The 23,612-nt window shown below is 51.3% G+C and overlaps 1 protein-coding gene across 1 annotated transcript in view; it reads right to left on the bottom strand.

Annotated features, from left to right (window-relative positions):
• Positions 1-23,612, bottom strand: part of FHAD1 (forkhead associated phosphopeptide binding domain 1) — a 120,980-nt gene that overhangs the window by 346 nt on the left and 97,022 nt on the right. Inside the window, exons 23-32 of the mRNA XM_044913813.1 lie at positions 23,315-23,421; positions 21,533-21,692; positions 20,174-20,306; positions 16,579-16,708; positions 15,593-15,717; positions 12,914-13,006; positions 12,264-12,484; positions 11,582-11,747; positions 6,832-6,912; positions 4,190-4,243 (exon numbers count right to left, since the gene is read on the bottom strand). Coding sequence (XP_044769748.1) covers positions 4,190-4,243; positions 6,832-6,912; positions 11,582-11,747; positions 12,264-12,484; positions 12,914-13,006; positions 15,593-15,717; positions 16,579-16,708; positions 20,174-20,306; positions 21,533-21,692; positions 23,315-23,421 — 1,270 coding nt within the window. The remainder of the gene's footprint in view (positions 1-4,189; positions 4,244-6,831; positions 6,913-11,581; positions 11,748-12,263; positions 12,485-12,913; positions 13,007-15,592; positions 15,718-16,578; positions 16,709-20,173; positions 20,307-21,532; positions 21,693-23,314; positions 23,422-23,612) is intronic.

Raw genomic sequence — 23,612 nt, 5'->3', positions numbered from 1 at the left:
CATTATGACTGTTGTGGTGTACACGCTTCCAGATACACAAATAACAGTTTCCCTTTTTACATTTTTGTGCTTTTGAAACTCGGAGCTTCTTATGCTGGGCATATTCATTGTGATGGAGTTTCTTTCTCCTTGAAAGCTCTTACTGAGCTGCGTGTGTCTTCCATCTAGGGTCTAGGCCTTTTCCGCGCACCGCCCCTCCTCCTCCCAGCCGCCCCAAGTGTGACCCTGTCCCTGGTCACAGTTGATTGGATACTTGGCATGGGCTGTGCTTTGCATATGATCGTGCCCAGGATTTGGGGTTATGGGCTCTGAGATGCTACTCGTTCCCTGGGCTGGTCCTTTAAACAGCGGGATGGTGAGGTCATCTCTTGCAGTGGGATAACTGGAGAGAGAAGAGATGAGCTGGTACAGGGAGAACCAGAGAAGGAATACGGTATATGAGCGCACACGTGTGTGTGTGTGTGTGTGTGTGTGTGTGTGTGTGTGTGTGTCAGGGAGCTGATGCCTGGGACCTGGGGCTTACCAGTTCTCTTTAGAGGCGGAAGCCTCTTTCAGCCCTTCGTTCTCATGACACATGGATTCCTGTACCCCCTATAAGCACACCCCTCCCTGTTTATGAGCAGGTTTCCCTTAGTTGCCACCCGAGCATCTCCTTCTCACACTCTTCTGCACATACTGTACATGGGATCCTAACTTGCATGTTTCTTTCCAACAGGCTCCAAATCCAGCCCTACTTCCTGCAAGTGTTTGACTCCAGTCACAAGATCGCATACTCCTGGGGGTGGGGTGGGGGGGGGGTTGGAGAGGGCTGGTGGGTCGTCAGGTTTGAGCTTGGCCACTTACTGCATGACTCTCAGTTTCCTCATCTGTCAAATAGGGACCAGAATATCCATCCTGACTTCCTCATGGGCCAGGAGAAGATTCTGGGTGGATTTTATTTTATTTTATTTTATTTAAGATTTTATTTATTTGTCAGAGAGAGAGAGAGGGGGAATACAAGTAGGGGGAGCGGCAGGCAGAAGGAGAAGCAGGCTCCCTACTGACCAAGGAGCCCAATGCGGGACTCGATTCCAGGACCCTGGGATCACGACCTGAACCCAAGGCAGACGCTTAACCGATTGAGCCACCCAGGCGTCCCTCTGGGTGGATTTTAAAGGCAGGGACTGCGAGGACCATCTCTTGAGCTCTTTTCACTTAGGAGGTCTGTGCCAGTGGCTGACAGGGGGTCTTGAAGGTGATTTGAGACTGCATCCAAAATCATTTCAGGGTGAGAAGGGCTAGCTTCTCTACATGAGCCTACCAAGTAAATCTGGGTCGGAATGCCCAGTGAAAATGAAAACAGACAGCAAATGTCAAAAAATCTCCCCCAAACCACCTTTCCTTTATATCCCCTCTTCTTTGATTTTCCATAAAATTGCTGGCTGTGGATGGTTCCCAAATTCCAGTGCCCTGACCCGTTGTGAAGTTGGCCATCAGGGTCGGAGCCAGGGATTTGGTTAAAAATAAAGAGTGCCTGGTCCCGGCATCTCTATAGAATTATAGAGAGAGAGGAGGAGGGAGGGAGAGAGAGGTCAACCCCTAGGTCGGCCAGGAGTTTGGGGTAGGAAGCGCCTCAGAGCAAGCAAGCTTTGCTCCACTTTTGCAGTGGCAAGGTTGGGGGGTAGCAGAAGGCAGAGGGATGACCTGGGAAGAGGAGGACACTAGGGCAGGTGGAGGGAAGGGCTGGGAAGTCTTGCAGCACCCTTACTGAACAGGGACCACAGGTGAGCACCACGCCTTAGGCTTCTCTGTCTGGGAACCACACGCCTCACCCTTGAAATGAAAGGTCGGGGATAGGGGCGCCTGGGTGGCTCAGTTGGTTAAGCATCTGCCTTCAGCTCAGGTCGTGATCCCAGGGTCCTGGGACCCAGTCCTGCATCGCGCTCCCTGCTCAGGAGGGAGTCTGCTTCTCCCTCTCCCTCTGCCCCTCCCCCCCCACTCGTGCGCGCGCTCTCTCTCTCTCTCTCTCTCTCTCTCTCGTTCACTTTCTCTCTCTCAAATAAATAAATAAAATCTTAAAAAAAAAAGAAAGGTCAGGGATAGAAGCTGGGCCATTAAATGGCGACACCCAGGGGGAAATGAACTCAGGACACACGGGAGTGGCTGCTTGAGGGGACTGCAAGCTCCAGAAAGTCCCTTCTGCTCCCACCCAGTCTCAGGGCTGTTTACGTCGCTCCTCCTGGGGAGGCCTCTCCTGGCCCTTGGACTGAGTGAGTCCTTGTGAAATCTGCTCCTGAACTCAGGCAACTGGCCTTTGTTCCCAAAGCATTGTGTGCAAGGTAATTACTGAATCATTACTGTATTTACTGAAAAAAAAAAATGTCCAAGAATGGAAGCTAGAAAGGCAGGGGATTTCGTGTGTCTCTCCTTTAAGCCTGAGTTGCTCCCCCTTGTTCTCATTATTGTTCTGCACTAAGGAGCCTTCTCAGACTCCCATTTCTTAGTTGCTCCCGCCCCCATGAAATTTTAATATGACAGATATGTGTGTGCTTTATACATTACAAAAATAATTTTCCCCCTCTCAGGGGTGGTCCTGTCCCCACTGAGAAGTCCTGATTGAACCCCAACGCCTGGACAGTACCTGCAATGTTGTAGGTTCTCAGTACCTATTCCTGGAATGAATGAGGGCTGCCAGGACAGTACCTTTTTGTCCACCCCTGCATCCCCCCTGCTGAGGGTGGCCTGTGGCCTAGACTAGGTCGTCAATAAATACTTGCTAACTAGAAGATGTTCCTCCTTAGCATACAACTCCCAAACAACTATAAATGCCTTTTAGCTGCAATAGAAATCAATATACAATCACTGCATGGCATTAGGAAGGACAGAAAACAAAAACCCAGAGGCCCTCAAAGAGGGAGGAGGCACCATTTCTGAGGCTTGCTAGGGATGGAGACTCTTTATGAGAGGGCAAGAGTCAAAAGCAGATTTTACATGTCCTGTTTTTTTTCACGGTGCTCACGGCGACTCCTTCCCTCTAAGGACTCAAGGCACATTGTAGAGAAAGGGGACGCCCAAGCCGCACTTCGTAAGGACCATGAAGACCTTTCTGTACTGAGGGGGTCCTAGACACCAAACCTCTAAGCTCGGGCTCGGGGGTTGGGAGAATGGCAAGCTCACGCTTTGCTCTTAGCCGGAGCACCATCTGCAACATTCTGTGATGCCCAGAGGCGGCCTGAAATTCCGGGGAGCTCCACAGCTCAGAGAAGCACAAGGTGCCTACAACATCTAGGGCCCATCCTGGCATCTCCTCTGTTATCTCACATTCCCAGGTGGTCCTCAGACAAGCCCGCCCTGCAGAGCGGTTCCTGCCTGCTCTTGGCTCAACCCGATACATGGGTAAGTGACAAACCTCCCCCTCATTCCCACTTGGCAGGCTGGCGAAGGTCTCAGAGGACACTCTTTCCTCTTCACATCCTGCTCTGGGTAGTAACCACCTTCCAGAATTAGAAAAAGGGTGTGGGTTGAGAAGAGGCTTCTATTTTCCCAACATGTCCCTTACCTAGAATATCTTTGTTTTTTTGAATGATAATTTTGTTGTCTCGGAATTATTGTGGCCTTTTATCAAACTCGAATATCGCTCCTGTTTCTCATTTCACTGCAACGTGTTTAGCTTTCATGCTTCCTGAGAGCTCACCTCTACTTTCTGCAAAGTGGGAATGTGGTTGGGTCAATTCCAGTTCTAGGGCTGAATTGTGAATGGCAGTGTTTCAACATGTTTAAAATTTCGGAATCTTGGTTCCCAACTCTTAAAAAAGAGTGTTCTAGAGGATGCTTCCTTGTAATTCAAGAGAAAACGCATCTGAAATGTATCAGGTTTAGTATCTGGAGGTTGATTACCTAAAGGAGGGGAGAGGCAGGGTTCACCTGGGTGGGTGTCCAGATCTGCAACAAGTTCCAGCTCTCTTATTTAGCTGTACGGCTCTAGACAACGTAAAGTCTCTGAACTTCAGACACCTCCTCTGCTAATGGAGGATTAAAACAATACGTAGCCCTAGTGTTGTTGTGAAGACTGAATGAGATATAATGCCTGTCGAGGGCATAGCTCTGTGCCTGGCACGTACTAAATGCTCAGTACATAACAGAGGGGGTATTACTGTCAACCTGGGTTTCCTGCTGACGTCCTACTGCTTTCTTTCTCCTTCTAGCTCACCTGGGGACTTGAATTCTGCATCTTGTTCTTCACCGTCTCTACAAACATTCGTCTCTTGAATACAGAAGGAATATTGACAACATTTAGCTTATGTTTTTCTTTCTCTTTTGCATCAGAGAAAAGTGTTTTTTTTCCCCCCTCCACTTTCAGATGTTACCCATTTGGATGAAATGTTGGGCTTTCCTAGGGATGGGGGGGCACGGTGAGGATGTGCTTCTGCAGAAGGGGGCCCAGTTTCCGGGCGCTGCTATACTATCCTGCCGAGCTCCTTAGGGATCTCTGCTCCAGATTCCAGAGGAATCTGAGAGGAGGAGCCTTGTCAAGCAAGGGTCCCTGGAGGATTATTGCAGCCCTCTTGGGGGACAAATCAGCTTTGGGTGGAAGCAGAGCCTCCCAGATCAATGGAAGAGGATGAAGACATGGGTTTCTACCCAGCATCCCAACAGCCCGGGGAATGATGAAGGCACAGTGGTTGACTTCCCTGTCAGGGACGGCAGGCACCTGCTTGGGAGCCAGCATCGTGGCAAATCTGGAGCTTGCCCTTCCCCTGGGGGTTGATGACTGTTGCTGATCCTGGTCTCCTCAAGACCCTGCACCTTGGGACAGTTCGCTGAAGAAAGAGCATGTCCTAGGCACGCTGGGCACATGACAGTGAGAGCAGGCTAGGGCCTCTCTCACAGACTGACACTCTAGCAGGGGATGGTGCAGGGGTGTCGGGAAGAGGGTGTCTCTCAGAGAGTCCCGAGCCTCTGCGGAAGGCGCTAGCCAGACGCCTACAGGGGCTGGGGAAGTAAAAGCAGTGGGTGGAGTGAGCTGGGTGGGGAAGGAGGCAAACCCACGAGCCCAGTGCTTTTCTAAGGGGCCTAGAAGATGGTGGTTGTGGGACTATGGGCCTAGAAGCCCCAGATCTTCCAAGTTGCACAGAGAAGCTGGAAATCCAGCGTATTTTGTGGAAGTGCCCTATTTGGAAATGTTACTTAAAAAAAAAGACCCCCCGCCCCCCCCAAAAGAAAACCCATGAGCCAAATGAAATGCTGGGCTGCCATTTTGTGACATGTTCTTCAGAGCCTGCCCTCTTGGCTTCCAGCTGGTGCTCAGTAAAGAGTTGTTGGTGGGGTTGCCAGATGAAATATAGGATGCCCCGCGAAATTTGACTTCCAGAGTGGAAAGAAATAAATGTTTTTAGTCTAAGTATGTCTCATGCAATATTTGGGACATACTTATACTGAATAACTATTTGTTGCTTATCTGAAATTCAAATTTAACTGGGCATCCTGTTTTGTTTTGCTTGTCCTTAGCTCTGGCAACTCTACTGGGTATTCACAAAAGTCATGGAGGGAGTGAGCAGGGAGGCCCCAGCTCGCCATCTTTTGGAGAGGGCATGGGCATTTGTCTCTTCCATTCCCGCAGAAGGGTGCCAACGTGCCCTTACAGCAACTGTCTATGAAGGCTGAGGCGCCTGTATTTAACTGAATTGCCCTCTGGGCATTTTTCACTGAGAAGGCCTTGGGCCTGCAGCCTCTCAACATTTATCACAGGCTCAGCTGAGAGGAGCTAAGCTTAGAAGACAGTCACCAACCAAACTCCTAGATAATTGCAAAGCAGGACTTTTTAAACCAGCAACCTCCCTTCCTCCCCCCTCTCCCCCAGCAGATTTAAGCAAAATCCCATGAGGAACTTGGAATATGAAACAGATAAAGGAGAACTTTTCCTGGGGAAACAAGGTCTATGTGTGTGTGTGGGGGTGGGGGCGCGTAAGGGGGAATGTTGAGAGTCACACTCTTCCATGGCACCCAAGGGCTCCAGGGAACCCCAGTTTGAGCATTGCTCCAAAATACCTTGGATTAAATCCAATCAGTGGACGGCTGAACACTGAAGGGCACAGATCCTGGCCCCTGCACACCTGCTTTTCCTGAACTTTCCTGAACTCCCTGGGCTGTAATGACACCAGCCTGTCTCAAGAGCTGTCCTCAGACATGGCCCAGCCAACACTACGCTGTTCTTCTTGGAGATGTTATTCATTATATCACACAGTGTCCTCTCTAGTGGAAAATCCAGTACTGTCCCTATTCTCAGAACGCTTCCGAGCATTGTATCCATTGTATCTCCTGGACACTGTGAGCTCTGGGTTTTCCAGATCCCACTGTCTGCCAGAAAGCCCAGTCAAGTGCGGTTTCCCCCTTGGCAGGTAAGAAGGTCATTAGAGTTGGCACCTTCCTCCTCACTCCTGGCTCCATTTTGTGCCCACTTTCCTCCCCTTCTTGTACCCACTTATTTCACTCTTAGGGCAGGGGTTCCTGGGGCTCCCACTCCTCTCTTCTTTTCTTAGGACCTGTCTCCAAGTCCCCAGATCACTCAGTGCCTAGGGTGGTTGTGCAGCCAAAACTACACTTGCCTGCCCCCTGGGGCTTTACCTCCAGATAGTGGGTTGGATGCTTGCCTGTCTCTTAGGTTCATTTGCTCAGACTGCAGGCAAGGGAGGGGTAGGGGCTGGGGTGGGGGGAGGGAATGGGGTGGAGGTGGAGGTGTGTGGGTATTCCTGGCTGGGCACAAGCTGGCTTCTATACCCCACCAGGTTCTACCCTTTGAATCTACTGTATCTATCTTGTGTCTGGCTGCGAGATCAGAAGACCTCTCCATACCTGCCTCTCTTTCTCTTTGAAGGAACAGTTGCAAGGTGTTGATTCTTTTGCATTTCTCTGTTGGCGATCCTCTAAACGTTCCTGAGTGAAAATATTAGGGGAGCAAGAGAGCGTTTAGTGTGACCTGTCCTGTTTCGTTCTGGGACACACCTCCGAGGTTTCTGGGAGCCACTGGGGCACACTGGAATTGGTGGGCAGAGGATGAAGGGCGGAAAGGGTCGTCATCCTCTTTCCACCCGCTAGAGCGCCCTCACCACATTTTACTTTCTCATGCTTGCGTGGGCCAGAGTACCGCCCACCCGTTCCCATCCTACGCAACACCGACTGATTTCTAGGTCTTGGTCAAAATCACGCAAGTGGCACCGAGGAAACCTGGATCTCGCGAATGCTTGGGCCCAAGAAAATTTTGGAAAATCGTGATTTAAATAAGATAGTGATGATATCGGTGATGTATGGGCGCTTGTATTGAGTAGTTCTGGGTGCGAAAGAGCTCGTATCCGTGCTCTCCTGGAAGCGAACGCACCGAGGGAGGTGCCGCCTTAACTCTCACCTTCCAGACGAAGGATCTGAGCTAATTAAGCGCCGGGACGGTCCAGCCCCGCTCCCCGCCGACACCACCTGGCAACGTTGTGGCCACGCCCCTGGGCCAGGCTTTGATTGGCTGGAGGGTTGATTGGCAGGAGAACTGAGGGGCTTTCCCCAGCCAGACTCGAGCCTTTCTCACGCTTGAAGCCCTAAGAAAGGGCCAGGAAGGGGAGTGCGCGCTTCCAAATGGTAGCTTCTGTGCACTTAAAAATGTCATAGTGAAAATAACAGCTTTAACCCATTCACAAAAAGTATCTGAGCTCTTGTTGGCCGTAGCCCGAGCTGTATTCACCAACTATAAAGGAGAGCTTCACAAAAAATCCGCTGGCTCCAGGCGGCCCGGGAAAGCGGCTTGGGGTCGGCCGTCTGTGTCAGCGGGCAGGGAGCTCTCTGGAAGAGACGCAGGCCTCGCCCCACCCGTCCAAAAGTTGTCCTTTCTCTCCCCCAGACTAACCATGCTCGCCAGGCACCGGGCTCTGTCGGCATCATGTCATTTAACCCTCTCGGGTCCCCCCGTTATCATTTTTGGTGGTGATTGTCCAGGACTCTGAGATACAAGGCATGACCCACTTTACTCGGGGTCACTCCGGGCCAGAGGTGGGGCTTTAACCCTCTTTCTTTGACTCCAGAGGCCGCCTCTGAACTCTGAGAGACACAGCTGCCTTATCTAGGGATGGGGGAACTGGATGAGACTGAGCACAGCCTGGGCCACGGTCATTGTCCCTCTGTCACAGGGAGGGAGCACCAGCGGCACCCCCCCCCCCCCCCCCCGCATTCCTAAGTTCAGAGCTGATAACCGGCAAGGGTCTCTGTGAATGCCCAGCACTGAACTTTTCCCCGCATTTTGTATCCAGTCTCATTGTCACAGCCAAAGGTATGAGTGTGGAAGTATGATTCCAGGAAGTTCTGCTTGGTGAAGAGATGTTCAAACATTCAAACTAAAAACTACATCTTTTTTTTTTTTTTTTTGAGGAGGGTACTGGTTGGGAAGCTCAAGGGGAGTAATTTCATTAACTAGTGGTTTAACCACTCCTTCTCTATGAATGGGTGAACTTTGATACATGAGACTGGAAACATTAAGGCTCCTTATGAAAATATTAGGCGTAAAACTTGAAACAAAAAGGAATCCTATTTTCCTTGAGCTTCCATTGAAAGAACGAATATATTCCTTGGAAGGAACTGCGGCCAAGACAGATGTATACAAGTTCCCTTTAGAATCCAGCAAAACTTTACAATTGATGGGTTTTTATTTCCCGACAAACAGGAATTTCCCACAACATATGAATAACAAACCTTAAATGCAAACCCAAGCCCTGGAATGAAAACCCCAGGAAGGATGGTGAGTGGAGGATGGGGGGGGCGGCCTCCTAGAAAGGGAGGTGCAGAGAGCAACAGGTGTGGAGAAGTGGACTGGAGTCAGGGAGGGCAGCAGGCCTGGGGCGGGGGGAGGGTAGTCCCGTTTCTGCTGCTGGGCAGCCGGGTGCCTCTGCCCTCTCTCAGCCTCTCTGAATGGGCGGCCGGGAGCCAGCATTCCTTGCAGGGTTGATGGAGAGATGAAGCGGGTGCAGTGTGGAGCAGGTGCCTGCCACTCGGGAAGGGCTCAGTAACGTCAGCACTGCTGTGATTGTGGCTGTGGTTTTTCATAATCTTTCCCTAAATTGTGACTTCCCGGAATTTGAACATTCCCAGCTCCCACTCTTCTGGGGACACAGACGCAGGGTCAATTTGGCCATTTTAGATCCTCCTGCACAGAAGGCTGTCTGGTGCCCAACAGGCTGGCATGGCCCTTGCATTGTGTATGAATGAGGCAGCTCATGAATAATGCATGTAGAGCCTGATTATGTAAATCCTCAGGTTTTCTTATATTTTTAGCCAGCACATGACAATGGCCTTTTTGGGGCCCTTTGTTGTCCCATTCTGTGGTCTGGTGTTTCTGCTTTGGGGGCTAGCCTGCCAAGTCCTAGGGCGGGGTGGGGGGGCACCTGAGGGACGGGTGAGCTCTCCAGAGGGCACATCAAAGGAAAAGTCAGAGCTCTGTCACTGGCCCAGCTCTCCCTGACTTTGCTGGTATGAAAGGAAATCGTCCTTTGCCTGAAGCCTGTGATGTTTAATTCAGAGCCATGGATGCTAGAAACCCCGCATCTGGGGCTCCCTCAGAGCAGGGTGGCTGCTTTCATTTCTAGGGCTACAAGCTGGGGAGCCTGTTATCTGGAAGGTTTGCAGGATGGAGGAGGGCAGCTTCCTGCAAGGAACTTATCTGACCAGCGTCTCCTAGTTGGGGAGGAGGGCACCCTTCTATAGCCTTCTACGGCTTGACCTCCTTAGAGCTTATTCAGGCAACACACACACACACACACACACACACACACACACACACATGCAAACAGACATACAAATATACACACAGAAACACACATACAGCGCATACGCGCACGCACTTCTTTACACTTATACACATGCGAGCATGCATGCACAAATACACAGCCCGAGTCAGGAAAACTAACATTTACAAGGAGAAGAATGGGGCGAGGCCAGCATAGAACACAGGAACTAGGGTCAGTGGTCCCGGGGCCAGGTCTAGGTTCTGCTTACCAGCTACGGTGTGAACTTGGGCAAGTCTCTTAACTTTCTGAGGCTCAGTTTCCTCATCTGTAAAAGGGGGGTCATCATAGCTACCAGGCTGAGCTACCAAGGCATTAGTAACCCCGATCGGTGCTGCAAAGCCCGGGGGGGAGCCCGGTGCCTATAGATGATCATGAGATAGCGGTTATGGTAATTTTCCTTGTTTGCCTGATCTTAGTCTTGGGACCTGCTCTACCTCTGGCAAGAGTTAGGAACGAGGGAGAGTCTGGTTTGGAAATGAATGCGGGAGTGAGGGGTTATGGGTATAAACTGCAGAGAAGACAGGACAGCCCCTCTGCCGACCACGGGGCAGGCCCATGTCTGTTGGGGAGCTTCCGAAGCGCTCGTCTGGGTGCTGGTCACGCGTGCCAGGCTGTCAGCCGCACCTCGGCCGCGTCTGAGGCAGAGCTTGCCTGAGCCACCACATGTGCGGGCTTCTGGCCACATGGAGGAGAGCAGCGTCCACCTGCCGAGTGCCAGGCCCTGGGCTAATGCTTTAGAGTGTCCCTCTAGGTGTCCCTCACCTCCCGAAACCACATGGCCCGTGAGTTCACACTGCGAGAGCTTGGACAGGGAGAGTACCTGCCTCGTGTGCAGTCTCCCCAACAACCCTGCAGGGCACGCGCGGTGAGGAAGCAGGGCTCAGAGAGGGGACTGGACTTGCACGAGGCCACAGGTTAGTAAGTGGAAGGGGGCGGGATCTGAACCCAGGACTAACTCCTGCGCTGTGTGACAGAGGAGATAACAAGGCGAGGGGAGGAGGGGGCTTTTGGCTGGATCACCAGCCCGAGTCTCCAATCTTAGTTTCTCAAGGCAATGCTACTACCAAGTTCATGCCAGGAGGCAGATCTCTCCTCCTCCTGCCTTTCCTCCGGGGTTCCCAGAGCCCGGGATGCACACCCACCCATGCCTCTGGTGGACACACTCCCAATTCTCCTTTGCAACTCAGTGTAGATGTCACCACTTGGAAAGCACTCTCCAAATGCTCTGGGCTGGCTGGGTGCCTGCCTCTGGATGACGCAGCCTGAGCACCCGTTAGACAGAGACTTTAAATCCTTAAATCAGCCTGAAGCCAGCTCTTTACCCGTCTGTTGTGCACTAAAGGACATCCTTTAAGGATCTTCAAGGACATCCATCCATCTATCCTCATCCATCCATCAAATATTTATTGGATGTCACCTATGTTCCAAGCACTTAGAATAGTGAACCCAAATCTTTATTCACAGATTGCTTGTTCATCTATGTATCCCTACCACCTAGAAGCACAATAAAAATGCAAACAATAGCTACGATTTACAAAGATACACATGAGCTAGATAGTGAGTTTCAGAGAGGTTAAGGAATCCACCTGGGATGACAGAGTAAGTGGTAGAGCGAGGTTCTGAAGCTAAGTGTGTCTGATGCTAAAGCTATTCTGCCGCCTCCCTTTGCATCAGTAAATGTGTTCTGTGCTGCCCGGACCCCCGGGCCCTCACTTTGCTGTTTCTAAAGGGAGCCAAGGGGCCGCAGCCTCCGAGGTTCTGCCCCAAGCAAGACCCTTCACCTTCTGCTGCCGGATGGCCCTGTTGATTCTCTTCTCCTGGTGCAGCTGGTGCTCTATGCGCTCCAGAGCCTCCTTCAGCAGAGCCTTCTCTTCTGCCTCTTTGTAGATGCTGTCCTCCAGCTTTGCCACCTGTGACTGGTACATCCGCACTGACACTTTGCTCTGCCTGAGCGCACGGGAGAGACACAGGCTCTTTTCCCCTCCTCTTTCTCATCCATGTCCCCAACCTGGGAGAGCCTCAGAATACTTCCGGCAGCGGCTAACTTAGTGGCTTCATGGCAAGCAGATTTGGGGCGTAGAGGACAGAATAAATAGCTCATCGGGTGCCTAAGTGTAGTAGGAGGGTATGCTGCCAGACAGCCCCCCCATTTCCCAGGGAGGGCGTAGGGGAACTGAGGCCACTAGAATAGGGTGAGCTATGGAAAGTACATATGGTGAGTCCTAAGTCAAGATGCACACAAGGTGCAGCTTGTTCGTGGAGAGAGAGACAGAACGAACACTGAGCACCTCGATCGCTGCTTTCTCATGGACAGATTCGCCTCTGTCGGGCCCTAGTCATCACCGCCCCCCCCGCCCCGCCCCCAAGGTCTCTCTGCCTGCCCTGGACCCGGGTCTGCTGCTGCCCCAAGGTTCAGCCATGAGAACGGACACCTGGTCCTTTCTGTGGGGTCACCGGCGGTACCTGAGCTGTTCTATGTCTTTTTCGTATCCTCTCAAAAGCTCCTCTTTTCTCTCCAGCCGGTTCTTGAGTTGGGTGATCTTATCAAACACCAGATCGAGGTCCCTTTGTCGGAGCTGGTTGACTCTCTCTCTCTCTTTTGCAGAGAGGTATTTCATGGATATGTGACCGGACATGTCCTTGATGTTCATCAGACTCCCGAGCGTTTTGCTCATGTCCATGTACTACGAGGAAAGCGTTTGGCAGATAAGAGGCCTGGCCCAAGGCTGCTGGTGGCTGCTCTGAGGAAGCCAACATCTAATTCTGTCGTTCATTTTCTACAATTGCCAAGAACACACCCATGCTTGGAAGCGAGTGCCACTGGGCTTTCAGTAGGACTTTCATTTACTCCACATCCCTTTATGCTATGCCTTTTTGAGAACCAGGAGGAAAAGTGACAACAGACATAAACATTCATTCTAACTACCTAGTTTTTCAAGGAATTGGCCTATGCAACGTCTGACCCATGCTGGGAGAGTAGATGGGTCTTGCGGAGCTATTATTACAAGTAAATATGCGTGCGAAGCTCATGTTTAGTTACACTCTCTGGTGGTTAACGATGACTGTGGGGGACCCAGCTTTGGACAGGAGGGGACGGTGCTGTATGTACATACCAGCTTTTCACTGAGATCGAAAGCCTCAGCTACATCCATTTTCCCTGACTTTTCCATGGCTGGGATGGCTGAGTTGGCAAGGCCATTCTGAGGCTGAAATAAAAAAGAAGTGAAAACTCTCTTGGCATGCCATTGTGAATGTCTACATCCTGGAGATAAAACACCGTAGTTATCGAAGAATGACTCGAGAGAGTTGATTTTCCTTTCAGTTCCTGACCAGCCCGTCTGATTCCTCTGTCAACTGCTTTCTGGTAACTGCGCTCCCACCCTTCAGAACATGACTCTCACTTGCCTCGTTCTCTGGTTACTTACTGTCTTCCCTCTGGACCAGTGGTTCTCGGTCAAGGGTGATTTTGTCCACCCTCCCCTGCATGCCCAAGACCTTCGTCAATGCCAGGATACATTTTGGTTGTTGCAGCTGGAGGGTGGAGGGCAAGGATGCTGCTAAACATCCCACAGTGCATCAGATGGCCTCCCAAACAAGGGATTACCTGGCCCAAATTATCAGTGCTGCTCAGGTTGAGAAACCCCAGTCTAGAGGACAAGCTTCATAAAAACAGAGGTCGTGTTGCTTTTGCTCACTATTCCATCTCTTGCGCCCAGCATGGCACCTGGCACAGAGTGGGCAGAGAAAATAGCTTTCCTCCTTTTATTAAAGGAATCTCATTTTTAGGCAACAGAAACTATACCGTCACCAAATCTGGCCAAACCTTCTCCTAGTGCTGGAACCTGCTGGGCGAGGATCCCTTCAGACCCATTCCAGAAACAATGCCCAGTGGTGTTCACAGCTGTGCCCTCTGTAACACCCTCTCAGCCAGCTGGCTGCTGAAAGTCCCTACTGACCACACGGAAGAGCCACCAGACAGATCAGGGAGTCTGGAAGACCATAAATAACTGTAATAAATCTCCCTAAAAAGCAAACTGGGTTTTAAGTGCTCACCCCGAGCATCTCATGGCCCATAGCATCTGCTGGCACTCCACTGTAAACCTCTGAGATTAAAAAAAAACTGACTACAAAAACATAAAGGCTCAGCAAGTGACTGTGATAGATAAGCGTGAGCTATTTGTCTCTCCATCTCTAGCGCTGAGTGTGAAGGAGGGGATTTGAGGATGACAGAGCCTGAAGTACCACTCAGCGTCTCCAGCCCTGGGCGGTGTCTTCCGTATCCCGCTCCGGGTTCCCCTTCTTTTCCTGATGGAGGGTCACCTAAGGCAGAATCTGGTGGATGAGGTTTAATCACATAGTCCCCATGTCCTTCTCTGCAGACAGAGAAGGGAAGAGCTAGACACAGTCCTGGGTCCATCAGTCATTATGCTGTGACCTTGGGTGAGGTACCTGACTGCCTGAAGTCTAACTTTTCTTATCTGTAGAATGGGGATCATGACAGCAACTCCAGCACAAGGCTGCTGTGAGGTTTGAATGATAACTGGCTGAATGATAAATGATAGATTAGCTCAGTGCCTGGCACACGGCAAACACTTAATAGATGTCAGCGAGCCTTCCTCCTGCTCCTTCTCTTCTTTCAATTTGCATTATTGCCAACCTTGGAGGACTGAGCTCTTCCGAGAGGGCTGGAGGCTCTCTTGCTCTGTGGTCGTGGTGGTGGCATAGGGTCAGTGCTAGGGAGAAGGTAAATCTTGGGAAGCAGGTCAGGATAGGAGAGCCAGCTGAGTTCCCCACCTGGAGACTGTCTCTCCACTTCCAGCCTCGGAGAATGAGGGCTTATCCAGAAAGCCAGCACATTGCTGAAGACTCACATCCCTAGCAAATGTCCAGAAAAATGGTGCAGGAGAATGTTGATACAGATAGGATGACTTTGTTCCGTGGTCTAAAAGCCTCTGCGTGGTGTAGATCCAGCTGTGGAAGCAAGCCACGCCCAGCAGATCCCGTGATTGACCGTGACCCGAGCGGTCCATTGTCAGGTGTCAATCAGGCACCCATCAAACATCCATTTAGGGTACAGGGCACCTTCAACATAACGGTCAAACCACTTCTGAAAACCCTAGCAAATACAACTATTTCCCTTAAGAGAGGAAGGGTTTCTTGAGTGTCACTATCTAAATACTATTAAGCAATCATAACAGCTATCATTTATTAAGTGTTTGCTCTGAGCCGACGCGGGGATAAGCACTTAAACCAGCCACCTCTAGGTTCTCATCAGTGCGCAGCTGGGCAAAAGGAGGCCCAGAAAGGCTAAGAGCCCGCCCGAGGTCACACGGAGGGCGGGACTGGCATTCGGACACAGGTCCCTCTGACTCTAGAACTTGCGTCCTCTTAATCAACCCTCCGGCTGCTCTTTATGTGTTCATGCTTCTCAGTTTGCCGTGCAAAGCAAACTTCAGGCAAACTCATGGCATATTGTTAAAAATTAGCCTGTTGAGTATTTTCTGCGGGATATAACACATCGTGTGAAAAGGAGGGCCCACCAGAGATTGCTCTGGACCAGGGTCAGTGCAATGATTTAACACGCTGGGCACAAACGGAGAGCAACCTCTCTGTTCAGACATGGGGCTGCTGGTTCACCAAAGCCTTGAGCCGGTGGTGCAGACGCTGGCCTCCCAGGGAGGCCTGGCCCCAAGCCACTGACGTGTGAGGCCGTGCTGGGGCACTCGGCTAGTGTCTGCCCCCACGCCCACCCTCTCCACGTGTCACCGCAGAGAGAAACTTTCTTTGGTTACCGCTCCGATCTCTATTCTTGAGAGAGTTGGCAAATCAGGTTTTGCGTGCAAGAATTTCTGGACATTTTTTTCCATTCTGACCGTCTTTAAGTCTAGATAGGATTCAGTCAGGTGGTCCTTATGATCTATAAAATAAATGAGAGTCAAAAGAAAGGGTCAGGAAGAAGTTATTGATTGTAATAATCACAGCTGCTGGGCACCTGGGTGGCTCAGTTGGTTAAACATCTGACCTCAGCTCAGGTCATGATCTCAGGGTCCCGGGATCGAGCCCGAGTTGGGCTCTCCTCTCAGCAGGGAGTCTGCTTCTCCCTCTCCCTGCCCCACCCCTCAGTTCGTGCCCTCTCTCTCTCTCTCAAATAAATAAATAAAATCTTAAAAAGAAATCACAGCTGTGGTTTACTGGACCTTACTGCAGGCCAGTGCTGATCTCCACCACCCTCCCTTGGCAGGTGAGAAATAGGCCTAGACAGGTAAATGGCTTGTCCAAGGTCACACATAGTTAGTAGGAGGCTGGGGCCTCGCAGGAGCCAGGGCCGAGACATGGACGGTGAACTTTCAGCCACAGGAACCAGGCTGGAACTTGAACCCTGGCTTCTGGGGCCTAGCCCAGCACTTCCCCCCACCCCCCAGCAACAGGTGCAGTGTCTTGAAAACGTTATCCCTTCTAAACAGAGTATTCTAGGAGGTTCCCAAGCTGATCCTTGCACTGTTAGTCCATGACAAAGTTCCCACCAGGCCACAGCGAAATAAGAAAAAGGACAATGTAGTGAGTTTTTTAGGAAATCCCATTTATTTAAGATTAAGGCTTGCCCTTGACTCTGAGATCATGCCTGCCATCTTTCCTCGTATGACAATGTCCTTTTGGCTATGAAGTGACAGGACAGAAGACGGTGGTCCTGGCCGATGTCAGTGCCCAGAGTGACCTCTAGAGTCTGGGGCTCAGGGCTCTGAGCAGGGAGAGGGAGACCAGCAGGGAGGGAACTTACTTGATGAGCAGGCCTTCTCAAGCTCCTTAATTCGCGCACGCAGTTCAGACAAGGCCTTTTTCTGACGCTGAATGATTTCCTCATGTCGGGACCCTTTGCACTTGGCCCCTAGATCCCTGAAGGATTGTTCCTGTGGCCAGAATGGTGTAGAGGTTAGTTTTATCAGGGGTCAGAATCTCTCTCTTTTTTTTTTTTTTAAAGATTTTATTTATTTATTCATGAGAGACAGAGAGAAACAGAGGGAGAAGCAGGCTCCCAAGGAGCAGGAAGCCCGATGCGGGACTCGATCCCAGGACCCCGGGATCATGACCTGAGCCGAAGGCAGATGCCCAACCATCTGAGCCACCCAGGCGCCCCAGAATCTCTCTTTTATAGTCCAAGAAACATGTACAACTCATGACTAGCAGAGACCCTGTCACTTAGTACCTTGGAAGCTACTGTAAGGGGCTTCAGCGCAGAAGGAATTTAAATTTTTCATTTCAAATATAAAGTCACATCTAGGAAGATTTCCAACTCTCTTACCTACTTAACATATCTATAAATAAAACACCCTCTATGTTCCCTCCCTGTGTTTTATATTTTCTTCTAATATTCTTCTAAGCTTGGGTTTCCATTTGTTGTCATTTGGGTCTTGTCTCAGAATAATCACATCAAATTCTGCTCCAGGAGGGGGCATTTTTAGATAAGAACACATGGTACTTTCTTTCTGACTGGAAATAGGGATGGCTCTTCAATATTTGCTAGGGGGAATTTGATAGATTGGCTCGCGGTTGGTCTGGAGAAAGGAAAACCTTCCTCCGAGACTTCTGGAGGTTCTACTGTCCAACAGAACTTTCCGGGATGAAGGAACGGTTCCACTTCTTGCTCCATCCAATATGGCAGCCACCAGGCACAGAGCACAGAGCTAGTGTAGGGCTTATGAAAGGCATAGACAAGGAGAGGTCTTCTCTATCTTTTAAGGGTCATGCCCACCTTTCAGATTCAGAAGAATGCAAGGTTCCATTTTTCAGAAAAATTCCCAGACACACAAAAATTTGCGTACAGGGGCGTCTGGGTGGCTCAGTTGGTTGAGTGTCTGAGTCTTGATTTCGGCTCAGGTCATGATCTCAGGGTCCTGGGATCTTGCCCCGCATCGGGATATGCACTCAGTGGGGAGCCTGCATGAGGATTCTCTCTCTTCCTCTCCCTCTGCCCCTCCCCCCTGCTCTTTCTCTCTCAAATAAATCTTTAAGAATTTTGCATGCAGATTCTGGAGGTTCAGGGCCCCCCTGAAGCCCAGTAATGAACTCTATGCAACACATGGGCTCCGTGAGAGCAAAGTCTTTGTCTCCATTGGAGACTGTGGTGTTCCCAGGGCCCAGCACTGTGCCCGAGCTTAGTAGACGGTCCACAGTTACGGAGCCTGACTGAAATGAGGTTAGAAACAGGGTGGGAAGGAGCTTGTTCCAGCTTTCTGGCTGGGACTAGGGCTCAGCAGCAAAAAGAAGGGGACGTGCCACTCCTGGCTGGACTTAGTAGGACCTCACTTGACCCTGACATGGGCTTCAGCCTGCTTATAGGCTGCATGGCTGGTCCACTCTTCCCAGGTTGATTCTACACTGGCCTTGCTGTCTTTGAGGATGTATGTTTGCCCAGGAATGTCGTGTGTGTGTGTGTGTGTGTGTGTGTATGCACACACGTGTGTAGGAGTGTGGAGAGGAGGATAGGGTCTACTGACCTGAGGCTGGGGCAGCCACAGCAGCGAGGCTTGGTGACAGCCTTTATTCTGTCTGAAGAGTATGCCCGAGCCCGAAGTGACCCTTACTCATGGCTCTTCTGGGAATTTGTTTATTTAGAGAAGAAGATGGAGATTCTTTCTCATACAACTCTGAAGCCCTCTGACCCACTCTGGCTTAGAAAGCAGGAAGTAGCCTGAGTTTGGAAAGCCATTCGGAGAAAGAACAAATACTTTTTTCCTTTTATCTTGCAGCCTCCCTCCCCCATCCTCTTCAGTTAATCCTGCCTCATAAGGGAAACTAATAATCTCGGTATCCAGTCAACAATCCGTTCTAGCAAACTCGTGCAGAGTCGGAGGGGGTCTGGTGTGAACAGGAGCCCTGGGCCTCCCCCTCTGCGCCCACCCCGGGCCTGGCACGCAGCAGACACTCTATGGTTGTTGAGCGAGTGAACGAGTATGGGCTGGGTCCTGCACTGACAGCTCGGGATTCCGACAGGTCTGAGACAGGAGTGAGACTTGCTCCCCGCCCCGCAGAGCTCAGGGTGCGGGACCGCTGGCGCTTCCCCGGGCACCTTCACCTTCTGTGAAACGCTCTGGACAGCGATGGTGCTGTCCAGATGGCTGGGCCTCGAGCCCTTTCGTTCAAGCTGCGTGCGGCCCTGGCTCACTGCTGTTTGGCAGGGGAATGGCATCTTTGAGAAAGCAGGAAGGCAAGCTGACACATTTGGCCCTGTTTCCAAGTGAAGATCCAAAGCCCATTACTGAAATGCCCTGTTCTCTAGTTTCATAAAGCAAAGGGGAAAAGGATGTCCCTGGGCTCCAGGAAACCCGAGGCCTCAAGGAATCGCTGCACCCGCAGTCAGCCTTCCACGGACAATGGGAAGCATCCCAGGGCAGAGTGGGAGTGCCACCTTGGGGGGCAGCGTGGTGAAGGCTGTTCTCACTCGGAGACACGCTCCCTGTGTTCTGAGCAGCTGAGGCGTCCAGACATGCAAAGGCTTCTGGCCAGGCACCCCAAGAGGAGTCAGGGAGAGACGGGCATGCAGCAGAAATGGTACATGGCTCTTTGGGAAGACAGTCTGGCCCCATCAAGCACAATTTGGGATGCCCTCTGGACCCTGCATTTTCACATCTGGGGAATTTGTTCTATGTACAAACCTACAGGGACATTAACTATAGCAACGTGTGAAAGTAGACACAGCCTCAGTGTCCACCCGCAGGGGACTCGGGGTGGACAAGAGGGAGGCAGTGGAATTCTACGCACCCAATTAAAAGAACAGAGTGGTTCTTAATATACTTACTAGGAAAGAGGGTCTTTATATATATAGTGTTCAGTGGGGGAAAAATACACGTTGCAGAATATACATGGCTTAATACCATTATTTTGCAAAAAGATCTCTTGTATAAACATGCATATATAGGGTGTGTGTGCTTGTGTGCATAAACAAAATTTGTTTCTCTACAACCCCACACGGTGGTGGCTGTCATCCTGCTACTTTCCAGACAAGGGAGCCGGCATACAATTACCTCCCTGGGGTCAGCGTTTCTGGGTGCAGGAGTCCCACCCCGGGATGGAACCCGGGCGGCCTGGAGCTGAGGCTGGTCTTCGTACACTGCGGGGTTGCGCCTGTATGAGGGTAGGGCAGGCTCTGTGAGGAAAAGGGCTGATGGTGCATGTGTCAAACTGCCCACAGCTGTGACCTCCAGTGGCCTCGGGAGGAGGGCGGGGACTACCGCTTTTTACTGTGCGCATTTCACATAAGCAAGTCAGATCTTTGGAACTTAGAATGCAAATATTTTCAGAAGCAAAGACGGGCACCGTGGGGCTCTTTTTTTTAGCATTGTCCCCCTGAGTGGCCAGGCCTCGGCGGCACTCACCTCTTGACTGCTCAAGAGAATGTCAGTGTGGACCGGTTCTATCTGCACCGAGATGTCACACATCTGGGCCGTGTTCCTGGGCTTCTGTTCCTTCTCCTTGTACAGCTGGACTCTGTGTTTCTCTTGGGAGGCCCTAGGGCAGAGAAGATGAGTCACTGGACAGCAGGATGGCTGGCAGCCTGAGGTTCCAGGAACCACGACTGACCTTTGGAGCCAGTGACAGAACAGAAAAAGGAACTCCATTTTTATAGGTAACTGAAACCTTCGGGTCTTCAAGTCTCCTGCCGGCAGATTTCTGGAGCCTTTAGTTTCAGGGGACTTCTAAAATCGTGGCCAGGGCAGCAGACACCTGTCCCCTTTGTTTCCCATACTAGGTCTGCGGGACACCCTCTGGGGCATTTGCTGGGGCATTTACCGCGTATCTGCCGTTTCTAACACTTTGTACGTGTTAACCCTTCTATTTCTCGTAACAATCCCATGAGTTGGGGACTCTCTTTGCCTCATTTTACAGGCAAGGAGAGAGACACACAGCAATTTGCCCGTGGTCATGAAGCTTGTAAGTAAAGGTGGCTGGCTTTGAATCCAGGCAGCCTGTGTCTTTAACCACTATGTGAATCTGTCTTGGCCAGGAGCCAGGAGGCATATGAAGCTACAGGGTAGTCACAAGATGTGGCTTTTACTCAACGTTTCTTGGAGAAAACATTACTCTTATGTCAAAATAAGGGCAAGTTGTGGATGAAGCTGCAAACTCACATGTATTTTTCAGACTAATCCGTGGAATGACAATGAAATCTTACATTTATTTTAAGCTGACTTCTTTTACCCCAGTTTATACGTTGGTTCCATCAATATTTATAAAGTTCCCTATGCGCCAGGCACTGTGTGAATGCTGGGGAGTCAACAGCAGGCAAGGTCTGTATGGGGTCCTTATGGGGAAGGTGGATAGTCAAACAGGCCATAGCAGCCTGGCTGTGTGAGAAGTGTTAGGTTGTACAGAGTGCAGGGGCTGAGAGACCCCGGGCAGAGTAGGAGCCCTTGGCTCTGTTTGGTGAGGGTAAGTGACAGAGGGCTCCTTGGAGGAAGTGGCATTTAAGCTGAGGCCTGTCCTCTGGAATACTGGGCAGGAATGTTTGCGAGGCACAGAACTAAGCAAAACCCTGTTTTAAATGATGAGGTTGTGCAGTAATGAAACACATGCCTGCCATCCATCCATCCATCCATCCATCCCTCCCTCCCTCCCTCCCTCCCTCCCTCCCTCCCTCCCCCCCTTCAACATTACCGAGTGACCTCCACGTGGGAGGCTCCCTGGGCACTTGGGTGTGTCTGGGCCCCCTATACCATGAGGGCCTTCCCACACACCTGAGCGCCTCCTTGAGGACCTCCAGCTCCCTGTCCTTCCTCTCCACCAGGCCCGTCAGCTGCACCATCTTCTCCTTGAGCGCTCTCAGCTCGCTGCTTTGTTGCTGGACCAGCGCCACGTTCTGCTCCAGTTCCATCTTCTGCTTTTCATTAAGCTCCCCTGGAGAGACAGGAAAGCTGGTGAGGGGGTCTCCCGCCTCGGGGCTCTGCCAGGGCCACGGCCCATCGGCCAGGTCTACAAGAACCATGAGGCGGCCCACGCTCCAGGAATTCTTGCGGCGGGACTGGGGGGGCGTTAGTAACAGCCAGGGGGTGTGCCTGTGTCTTAGCAAATGACAGCAAAGCCCTGTCTGACCCCAGTGTTCCAGAAGCTGTCAGGGCCCTGCCTTTGCACCTGTGGCCTCTGGGGGCTCCCTGGTCCACCTTTGGCTGCCTGCTTCTGCATCTGTTTGCCTAAGGGCGTTCCTTCTCCGGCCTCTGGGGTCTGCTCTGCTCCTGGGTCTGCCAGGTGCATCAGCCTCCACCCGAGACTGGAATTCACAGCCCGGTTCCCCTCACCCCTCGGGCGGGCGACCGGGGGGCTGCGCTGTACCCTGCTCCCCAGCGTTCGCCCCCTGCAGAATTCAGCTCCAGCTGCCCGCTCTGCCCCTGACTGACAACACAGCTTTCTTTGCCTTCGTCCCTCTCCTGCCTCTAGTCTACCTCCATTCCTGCTGGTCCTGGGATCGCCTCTCAAACCCACCACCCGCAGGAGCATTCTGGTCTCAGGGTCAGCCTCTGTTGGCAAAACCCAAACGGAGACACTTGCATTACCTCAGATTTTCATAGCAACCCTCCAAGTGAGTTACTGGTCACAGCCCCACTTCACGGAGGCAGAAACAGGCTTGGAGAGGTAAAGGTGCTTGCCGAAACTCCGGGGACTAAAATAAGTAGCAGATCCAGAACCAGGTCCAACGTCTCCTAATTCTAGAACTGGACCTGCTAGCCTCTCTACTATACTTTCTCCTACCTTAGTATGAAAACAATCACTCTTTGGAAAATTCAGCCATAAATGCCCTGGGGGCGTTGACAGTATAGCTCTAGGGGGAGCAAATACCACTGAAGGTTTTGGGGGTACACAGGGTTTGAGATGGGGACAAGACAAGAGAAGTGCTCTTTGCCCTCCCTTGACTTCCCCAAACCAGGTTCTGTCTCCTGACTCCCACCTGCCTGTGCATTTTGGGGCTAGGAAGGAGAAAATGTCTATAAGAAGCAAAAGAGGGGAGGCAGAAATGAAAGGATGGGGTTGGGGCGGGGAGAGAAAAAGAGCAAAGTAGGAATATTCAGCTAGACTGGTTCGTGCTCTTTGGTCCCTAGTGTAGGAGGTCTCTAATGTCCAGCCAGCTCCAGGAAATAGGTGTGTTGTAGGTGATTTTGCACAGGAGGAAGGGGAGGTGAGGAGAGAATACCTTGCTCTAGGTCCCAGAGCTGGGGGGTGCTGGGGTTTATGCCCTCCCTCCCAGCCTTTGCCTCCAGAGACAAATCCTCTAAGGCAAAAGGGCATTTTTCTCAAAAGGAAAGTTGCATTTCAATGCAGAGGTCTGAAGCCCTCTGAGAATGCTCCCTGTGGCCCCCTGATCAGGCATCTGTCTTGCTGACTGAGGTACAAATGCTCAAATGCTGTGACCGCCCAGGAAAGCAGGTCAGCAGGATTTTTAATGCTAAGCTTTCCAACTCTTAAGCCTGTTCTTTCCTTTCTCAAAGTGGGTCAGGAAGTCAAGAGACACAGGCAATCATACAAACCTCTCAAATCTGACATTCGGTTGTGGGCTTCCGTGAGGTTTTTCCTTAGCCTCATGATGACCTCCTGCTGAGACAGGATTTCCTTCTGAGCGGTCAGTAGATCCCCTCTGAAACTCACAAAGACAGGCCAAGTCAGCTCACCTCAGTCTCCAGGATGTCCCCAGTGCCTGGAAGGGGCCAGGTAGAAATGCAAAGTGATCCTCCTTCAGTGCGGGTCCAAGGGATACCAGTCCCAGCAAGGGGGAGAAGCACGCTCTTTAAAAATTCTCAAAGCAAAAATTCATTTTGATGCAAAAAA

This window comes from Neomonachus schauinslandi, chromosome 4 (genome assembly GCF_002201575.2).
Source record: "Neomonachus schauinslandi chromosome 4, ASM220157v2, whole genome shotgun sequence".
NCBI classification, from domain to species: Eukaryota; Metazoa; Chordata; class Mammalia; order Carnivora; family Phocidae; genus Neomonachus; species Neomonachus schauinslandi.
Note: the sequence above shows the minus strand (reverse complement) of the source record. Positions and strands in the feature narration are given on the sequence as shown.